Source organism: Oncorhynchus tshawytscha, linkage group LG09 (genome assembly GCF_018296145.1).
Source record: "Oncorhynchus tshawytscha isolate Ot180627B linkage group LG09, Otsh_v2.0, whole genome shotgun sequence".
In the NCBI taxonomy this organism is placed as follows: Eukaryota; Metazoa; Chordata; class Actinopteri; order Salmoniformes; family Salmonidae; genus Oncorhynchus; species Oncorhynchus tshawytscha.
In genome coordinates this window covers 20,601,394-20,611,393 of record NC_056437.1, presented here as the reverse complement: position 1 = coordinate 20,611,393, position 10,000 = coordinate 20,601,394, and the positions used below count along the sequence as shown (strand labels likewise).

General features: G+C 44.1%; 1 protein-coding gene across 1 annotated transcript in view; it reads right to left on the bottom strand.

Annotated features, from left to right (window-relative positions):
* Positions 1-10,000, bottom strand: part of si:ch73-72b7.1 (netrin receptor UNC5C) — a 36,536-nt gene that overhangs the window by 16,760 nt on the left and 9,776 nt on the right. Inside the window, exons 3-5 of the mRNA XM_042326669.1 lie at positions 9,223-9,582; positions 3,348-3,435; positions 3,046-3,223 (exon numbers count right to left, since the gene is read on the bottom strand). Of these exons, the coding sequence (XP_042182603.1) occupies positions 3,046-3,223; positions 3,348-3,435; positions 9,223-9,582 (626 nt within the window). The remainder of the gene's footprint in view (positions 1-3,045; positions 3,224-3,347; positions 3,436-9,222; positions 9,583-10,000) is intronic.

Sequence of the window (10,000 nt, the reverse complement as noted above, 5' to 3'; positions counted from 1 at the left end):
ACCACAGGCAGTTTGTCTCACTGTTGGAAGAGACAGAGTCATGTCATGCAGATCTCCCCTACCACACAAACGTGAGATGGCTGAGTTTGGGGAAGATGCTTAAAAAGGGTGTGGGACCTGTCGGAAATTGCTGAGCCCAATTTTTTCAGCTCATAGTTTTTGCAGATTTGTTAAAAAATCAGTTTGAAATATCCAATAAATGTCGTTCCACTTCATGATTGTGTCCCACTTGTTGTTGATTCTTCACAAAAAAATACAGTTTTATATCTTTATGTTTGAAGCCTGAAATGTGGCAAAAGGTCGCAAAGTTCAAGGGGGCCGAATACTTTCGCAAGGCACTGTAACTTCACAGATCTTCATTGTAAAGGGTTTAAACACTGTTTCCCATGCTTGTTCAATGAACCATTAACAAATAATGAACATGCGCCTGTGGAATGGTCGATAAAAGACTAACAGATTACAAATGGTAGGCAATTAAGGTCACAGTTATGAAAACTTAGGACACTAAATATGCCTTTCTACTGACTCTGAAAAAGACAAAGAAAGATGCCCAATATCCCTGCTCATCTGCGTGAACGTGGCTTAGGCATGCTGCAAGGAGGCATGAGGACTGCAGATGTGGCCAGGGCAATAAATTGCAATGTCCATACTGTGAGACGCCTAAGACAGCGCTACAGGGAGACAGGACGGACAGCTGATCGTCCTCTCAGTGGCAGACCACGTGTAACAACACCTGCACAGGATTGGTACATCCGAACATCACACCTGCGGGACAGGTACAGGATGGCAAAAACAACTGCCCGAGTTACACCAGGAACGCACAATCCCTCGATCAGTGCTCAGACTGTCCGCAATAGGCTGAGAGAGGCTGGACTGAGGGCTTGTAGGCCTGTTGTAAGGCTAGTCCTCAACCAAAATCACCGGCAACAACATCGCCTATGGGCACAAACCCACCGTCGCTGGACCAGACAGGACTGGCAAAAAGTGCTCTTCACTGACGAGTCGTGGTTTGGTCTCACCAGGGGTGATGGTCAGATTTGCGTTTATTGTCGAAGAATGAGCTTAACACCGAGGCCTGTACTCTGGAGCGGGATCGATTTGGAGGTGGAGGGTCCGTCATGGTCTGGGGCGGAGTGTCACAGTGTCATCGGACTGAGCTTCTTGTCATTGCAGGCAATCTCAACGTTGTACGTAACAGGGAAGACATCCTCCTCCCTCATGTGGTACCCTTCCTGCAGGCACCAGCATGTCAATGCCACCAGCCATACTGCTCATTCTGTGAGTGATTTCCTGCAAGACAGGAATGTCAGTGTTCTGCCATGGCCAGCGAAGAGCCCGGATCTCAATCCCATTGAGCACGTCTGGGACCTGTTGGATCGGAGGGTGAGGGCTAGGACCATTCCCCCCAGACATGTCAGGGAACTTGCAGGTGCCTTGGTGGAAGAGTGGGGTAACATCTCACAGCAAGAACTGGCAAATCTGGTGCAGTCCATGAGGAGGAGATGTACTGCAGTACTTAATGCAGCTGGTGGCCACACCAGATACTGACTGTTACTTTTGATTTTGATCCCCCCTTTAGTTCAGAGACACATTATTCCAGTTCTGTTAGTCACATGTCTGTGGATCCTGTTCAGTTTATGTCTCAGTTGTTGAATCTTGTTATGTTCATACAAATATTTACACATGTTAAGTTTGCTGAAAATAAACGCAGTTGACAGTGAGAGGACGCTTCTTTTTTTTGCTGAGTTTATGTGGATTTCCCTTAACTGCAAGATAAAGAATGGTTGGCTGATTTTGCCTTCACCGTGGACATCATGGCCCTCATTAATGAACTGAATTCCAAACTACAAGGGAGGACCTTTTTTCACATCAGCTGTACAGCCTTGTCAAAGCCTTCAAGGGAAAATTACTCCTCCTGACACGCCAAGTAGAAGCAGACAATCTCACCCACCTTCCGACACTACTAGTCTGTTCCCTATCAGATGACCTTCTGACACTACTAGTCTGTTCCCTATCAGATGACCAGTGGGAGGAGTATACAAAGCTGCTGTGTGCTTTGAACTGTGAGTTTTCTCCTCGTTTTGAGGATTTCAAAGTGTTGGAAAAAGACATGCTGTTGGTGTCTTCTCCTTTCACCTTCAATGTGGATAACGCTCCCACTGATCTGCAACTTGAGCTTATCGATCTTCAGTCTGATGCAATGATTGGAGAACTCTTCAAAACAATGTCACTGACAAGGTTCTATGCATCTCTCGATTAACAAAACATTCCAAAGATTAGGAGTTCTGCTCAGAAGATGTTTGTACTGTTTTGGTCAACCTATGTATGTGAACAGACATTTTCAGTGATGAAATATAACAAGTCAAGGCACAGATCATCTCTTACTGACTCTCACCTCTCAGCAATCCTGCGCATAGCGACGTCAGAAACTATACCTGACTTCACTGCTCTAGTCAATGCCCATCAGAGACTTCACTCCTCACACTGATTGAGTAGTTTATATGTAATGTTGAGCTCTCTCTTGTTCTTGTGTTTTTGTACAACCCGTTAACAAGAGTTCTGTCCGTGGTGCTGAATGCACAGTGTACTTTTCCCTCCGTGTAGTTCATTGCATGTTTAATAATGAAAATACCTACCAAAAGGAGAACATGGATGTGGTTTATTTCTGTGCATGTTAAATCAGTTAAATAAGTAGCATATTATATCTAGACGTAATTTACAATAGATATCTGTCAACACACATAGATATCTGTCAACACACATGATGTATAATCCTGTAATATGATTCTTGCCCGCGATGGCAAAAATATATTTGTGGCCCTAATGTGGCTCTAATGTGGCCCTCCATGGAAAATAATTGCCCAGACCTGCTCTACTCTGTTAATCCCCACGGCCATCCTACCTCATGTAATTTATCCATTATAATTCTGCATTAGTTCTTTCTCTCCAACTTTGTCTTGTCTTTTTCCTCAGTATTGCATCGCCTTTTCCAGTACCATCTTCAATCTCCACACACATTGTCAGGCACAGCAACATGCCACTCACCTCCCACTGGGCCTGCTGTGATTGGCTCTTGAGCTGGATCAGCCAATCCTCGGCTGAATCACTATCGGCCTCAGCACAGTGGTGCATGGTGATGATGACTGGGCGAGTCAGGAGGGCCCCTGGGGGGCCACAGCTCACCACTGAACTCAGCACTGTCTGGCAGTCATCGACTGGGGGTCTGGGGGAACACACAGACACACAGGTTAGACGTGTTGTGACAGTGTGGGTAGTGTCTGTAGGAGATGTGTGTGTTGACCGGTGTAAACAGCAGAGCCAGAAGGGAAAACGTAGATTGTAGTTACCTCATGCTGTCCTTCCTGTGAACAGTCACGTACATCTCATACACTCTACCCTGTGGGACAGCCCCCGCTGGGACTAGGAGACTCACCCCTGTGGAGACAAGACACACCACGATCACACACACTCTGTGGTCACAAACACTTTAGTCACAAACTCTGGTCACACACACTTTAGCCTCACACACTGTGGTCATACTCTCTGAAGTCACACACACTGTGGTCACACACACACTGTGGTCACACACACATTATAGTCACACACTAGTAACACACACACACTAGTCAGACACAGTCCAGTCACACACACTGTCTGTCCAGCCCTGCACTGACCTCCAGCCCTCCCTGTCATGCTCACTCTGTCATTCTGTGTTTAAAACCTACCTAGGCCCATGCAGACAGACAGCCTGCCAGTCAGACCGAGAGAGACAGACAGACAGAGCAACAGAGAGACAGTAGAGAGACAGACAGTGGAGAGACATCCTGAGGCCAAAACAACCACAACCATGTCACTTACTGCCCCTTCCCTGTCTCTTACTGTAGTTTAAATACTGCCTCACAATGTCCCCTAACAACATTATATGTTAGATATGAACGTATGTGATTTAAATGTTCTCCATCTGTGTCTGATTTGATTTAGTAGGATCCCCATTTGCCTTACTGGGGTCGACACACAATGCAAAATACATTACACACAAAATAATTTACTGCTTGCTCTGTTTTTTCAGATTACTGTATATATATATATATATATTTCTCACTTTTATCTATTATCTACTTCACTTGCTATGGCAATGTTAACATATGTTTCCCCATGCCATAAACCCTTAAATTGAAATGTAATTGAATAGAGAGAGAGAGAAATGCAATATTTCATTACCCAGGAACCACAAAATATTATATGACTGATGTGTTCTTCTCTCTCGCTTTCGCTCGCTCTCTCTCTCGCTCTCGCTCTCTCTTTCTCGCTCTCTCTCTCAATTAAATTAAATTAGCTTTATTGGCATGACATAACAATGTACATATTGCCAAAGCTTACTTTTGAGATTTACAATATCTCTATCTCGCTCTCTCTGTGTAACATGATGAGGTAGCTAATATCAGCCAGAAACAAGTTTTCAAGAGAAAAACTCCAGAAACCCTAGAAGTTTCTGCCTGCTTTTCCCAGCTGTCAACATGCATCTGTACTGCATCGCAAACAGACCGCATGTGCTAAATGAGAACCCCACAGATAATGTAGGCAGTACTACAGCTTAAACAGAACAGAACAGAAGTGTACCAACCACATGCTCTGTGCTCTGAGCAGACAGGCACCCAGCCACTCTTACAGCCCTGTCACGCAGTGTGTGGAACGCATGCTCTGATTGACCGTGGAGAGCTTTAAGAACTCTTTCAAAGTCAAATCTCTCCCTCTTTCTGTCTCTCTGTCTCTCTTCTTCTCTCTCCCCCTCTCTCCCTCCCTCTCTCTCTGACTCTCTCTCCTTCTCTCACCCCCTCTCTCCCTCCCTCTCTCCAGGGAGTCATGCTTCAGTATGGTGTTAGCCCCTATTACAGGCCATGTGTAGAGGATAAGGGTGATCCCTGGTGAATTAGAGGGAAAGACGTGTCAGGATCACAGCGTCATCTCCTGATCATAATGAATGAATGGAAAACTAGCGCTCCCCCTTTTGGAGCATAGCGTGGGAAGGGGGATGGAAGTAATGGGGGGGTGAGAATGATCACCATGTCAGTCCTGACTCCACATAGGCTGCTAATCCTGTTATTACACACACCGTGCTAAGTCACTTTGAGGAAACAGCCTTCTAACACACTCACCACGAGGGGACCTTGTCAGCTGCTCCAAAAAACTATACAAGAGGGAGAACTGATAAAGCACCTAAAACCAATGTCAGTGTATGAAAGCACCAACGCTCCAATCATCATCTAGAGGCTAGAGCGGTCTGTTAATTGCTTATGGCTAAGGCCCCTGAACCTGATGGATTTGCAGGAATGTTTTTTTTAAATTAATACCTTTACAGACTTACCGGAATACTTATTCAGTTTAAAGTTCAATTTGAATAGGACTAATTAGTTTGACTTCAATTAATTCCACTGCTTGACTTCAAATGACTATCCGCTTATGGATATTCTGTCTCAACAGTTTCCTTCTGGCTAAACAGACCCTGGCCTGTGCTGTATTAAAGCTAGAACCCTTAATAGCTACATCCAATCAAGGCGGAACAACAAGGTTTTGGACGGAATTGCAGAATCTCCACATGAGACCTGGACGGAGTCTGAGGACAAAGTGAGGGAAATGATCTCTTTGAAATTGAAGATAGACCACAGGAAGATTGAGGTGTAGCGCGCCGACAGGACTGGAAAACCCACCACCAGCCCAGTTGGTAGGCCCAGGCCGATAGTGGTCAAGTTCCTGAGGTTCAAGGAAAAGGTAGCTGTTCTGGAAAGAGCCAAGAACTTGAGAGGAACGTATTTCTTCCTCAACGAGGACTATCCTGAAGCTGAGCGCCAGAAGAGGAAAGAACTGATCCCAGCCATGAAAGCTGCCAGAGCGCGTGGGGATATCGCTTACATCCACTATGACAGGCTCATTGTCCAGCATCCCTCCCAGAAGCCTGGAAAGGATGAGAGAGCCAAGCCTATTGGTTCGTAGCTTCAACCCTGCAGCACACACACACACACCAACTGATTAATGGACTACTGAATGTATATTTTTCTCTCTTACTTTGTTTGCTCTTTTCAGTATCATGTCTATCTCTGATAAGCTACGCAAGAAAGGGATGAAAATAGCCCATATTAATATATGTAGCCTTAGAAATTAGGTTCATGAAATCAATAACTTGCTAACATCAGATAACATTCATATATTAGCCATTTCTGAGACTCACTTAGATAATTCATTTGAAGACACAGCTGTAGCAATACAAGGATATAACATCTATAGAAGAGACAGGAACGCTTATGAGGTGTTGTTGTATATATTCAGAGCCATGTCCCTGTAATGCTTAGAGAAGATCTCATGTCAAGTGTCATTGAAGTGTTGTGGTTGCAGGTTCACCTGCCTCATCTAAAGCCTTTTCTTTAGGGGTGTTGCTATAGGCCACCAAGTGTGAACAGTCAGTATCTAATCTGATGTAAACAGAGAGGTCTACTTTCTTGCGGACCTGAATATTGACTGGTTGTCATCAAGCTGATCAAGCTGATTTGATGTGATTAACGAGAAGCATCCAGACGCTGCACTTGAATTTATGAAATTGCTTCTTCCAATTATTGATAAACATGCACCTGTTAAAAAACTGATTGTTAAAACTGTTAAGGCTCCATGGATTGATGGATTGATGAGGGATGTTAAACTGTATGGTTGAAAGAGATGGGGGCAAAAGGAGTGGATAATAAGTCTGGCTACACATCTGACTGGCTGACTTACTGCAAATTGAGAACTGATGTGACTAAACTCAACAAAAAGCAGAAGAAACTGTATTCTGAAGCCACGATCAATGATATAAAAACTTGAGTACTTTAAATGAAATGATGGGCAAAAAGACAAATTCAACTACATCTTTCACCATATCAGATGGCTTATTCACCACAAAACCATTTGATGTTGCCAAATATTTTAATGATTACTTCATTGGGAAAGTGGGCAAACTTAGGCTGGAAATGCCAACAACGAACAGTTTTTCATGCAAAAAATATATATATTATGAAAGAAAATAATTGCAAGTTTGAATTTTGTAAAGATAGTGTGGGAGAGGTGGAAAACGTATTGTTATCGATCAATAATGACAAACCTCCTGGCATTGACAACTTAGATGGAAAGCTACTGAGGATAGTAGCTGACTCTATAGCCACGCCAATCTGTCATATTTTTAATCTGAGCCTAGAGGAAAGTCTTTGTCCTCAGGCCTGGAGGGAAGCCAAAGTAATTCCGCTACCCGAGTGGCGCAGCGGTCTAAGGCATTGCATCTCAGTGCAAGAGGCGTCACTACAGTCCATGGTTTGAATCCAGGCTGTATCACATCCGGCCAGGATTGGGAGTCCCAGCGTCGTCCGGGTTTGGCCGGGGAAGGTCGTCATTGTAAATAAGAATTTGTTCTTGACTGACTTGTCTAGTTAAATAAAGTTTAAATAAATAAAAATATACCCAAGAGTGGTAGTGGCCTTTACTGGTTCTAACAGCAGACATACTGTATAAGCTTGCTGACAGCTCTTAGCAAAAAATTGTGTTTGACCAAAAAAAAAAGCTATTTCTCTGTAAACAAATTAACAACAGACTTTCAGAATGCTTATAGAGAAGGGCACTCAACATGTACTGCACTGACACAACTGACTGATGATTGGTTGAAAGAAGATTGTGGGAGCAGTACTGTTAGAACAGCAGTACTGTTCTGTGCAGCCTTTGATATTATTGAACATAACTTATGTGCTATGGCTTTTCAACCGACTCCATATCATGGATTCAGAGCTATCTATCTAATAGAACTCAAAGGGTTTTCTTAAATGGAAGCTTTCTTTAATGGAAGCTTCTCTAATGTCAAACATGTCAAGTGTGGTGTACCGCAGGGCAGCTCTCTAGACCCTCTACTCTTTTCTATTTTTACTAATGACCTGCCACTGGCAATAAACAAAGCATGTGTGTCCATGTATGCTGATGATTCAACCATATACGCATCAGCAACCACAGCTAATAAAGTCACTGAAACCCTTAACAAAGAGTTAAGTTTGTTTTGGAATGGGTGGCCAGTAATAAACTGGTCCTGAACATCTCTTAAACTAGGAGCATTGCATTTGGTACAAATCATTGCTTAAGTTCTAGACCTCAGCTGAATCTGGTAATGAATGGTGTGGCTGTTGAAGAAGTTGAGGAGACTAAATTACTTGGTGTTACCTTAGATTGTAAACTGTCATGATCAAAACATATAGATTCAATGGTTGTAAAGATGGGGAGAGGTCTGTCCGTAATAAAGAGATGCTCTGCTTTTTTGACACCACACTCCAAAAAGCAAGTTCTGCAGGCTCTAGTTTTGTCTAATCTTGATTATTGTCCAGTCGTGTGGTTCAGTGCTGCAAGGAAATACCTAGTTGAGCTGCAGCTGGCCCTAGTTCTGTCCTTGAGCTGTTCTTGTCTAATGATGTTCTGTATTATGTCATTCAGTATTATGTTTCATGTTTTGTGTGGACCCCAGGAAGAGTAGCTGCTGATTTTGCAACAGCTAATGGGGATCCTAATAAAATACCAAATACCATATTTTTGGACTTATAAATCGATGATACTGTATATACCCATTGATTCTTGAAGAACATTACTTATATAGTCCCCAAGAAATTGGTTCAACTGTTGTACCCCATCAAAACCCAAAATATAAGCTTGTTAAACTCCAATGTTTCTAAATAATGTAAATGTAAACAAACACTGTATAGCCTCAAAACATGCTTAAAACTATAATTGTGATATTATGGATGGTCAGTCCCGGGCTGTATCACAACTGGCCGTGATTGGGAGTCCCATAGTGCGGTGCACAATTGGCCCAGTGTTGTCCGGGTTAGGGGAGGGTTTGGCCGGGGGGGCTTTACTTGGCTCATCGCGCTCTAGCGACTCCTTGTGGCATGCCGGGCACCTGCAGGCTGACCTATGTCGCCAGGTGAACAGTGTTTCCTCTGGCAGATTGGTGAGGCTGGTTTCCAGATTAAGAGGGCAGGTGTTAAGAAGCACGGTTTGGCGTATTATGTTGCGGAGGACACATAACTCGACCTTGGCCTCCCGGGCCCGTTGGGAAGTTGCAGCGATGAGACAAGATCAAAATTGGGGAGAAAAAGGTGGTACTTTTTTTTTTTTAAATACCATAGACCAATTACTCTGAGACTGTACCATAAAGACCCATACCTGAGTTGGGGACAATGAGGTGTCCACCCATGGAGTTGAAGGAGCCCAGAGCGGTACAGGAGGGGTCCCTGGTGCCGGTACGGAGCAGGGTCTGGGTCTGGGTCCTCCTCCCCATGGTGTCCCCATCCAGCAGGCAGTGGGGCAGCTTAGGGGACAGCTTGGAGGAGAATTCAGACAGGTCCTCAGAGGGGGTGACCAGACCAGAGGAGTTGTACACCTTGATCTTCAGGTTGGGCAGGGGGTCCAAGAGGGGGGAGTTGGTCATGGGAATCTTGTCTGCGACGTCATGGAGGGCGTAGACCGGACCGCGGTACATGGCGGCAGCAGAGGTCAGGTCAGGGGGTGTTGTCAGAAGGTCAGCTGGGTACAGGAGAGGAGAGGACAATGGTGATGTCAGTGGTAAGACTACTGTATCATCTAAGTAGAGCTGCAGTTCAATCAAACTCAACCAATACACCATCAGGACCAGTCAGTATTGAGCTGTTAAGAGGCTTTAGATAAGTTCTTAAGACATTTTTTTTTTTTTGCTTTTAGGTAGCTTTTTCTGTGGGTTTACGCAGCTGGTGTCAGCTATGTCCTGCTTAAACTCTACTAAACTGTATTGAGTTATTTGTTTACTCTACAGCTCTACACATAAACAGTGTGAAGAGTCCTGTTACTCAGTGCTCCAACCTTAACTATCGCTCTGCAGCACAGTGTTTCATAAGGAACAGATGGCTTCATTATATAGCAGTTTACCTAACAGGTACACACATGAATATTGATGATTTGTGCTGAG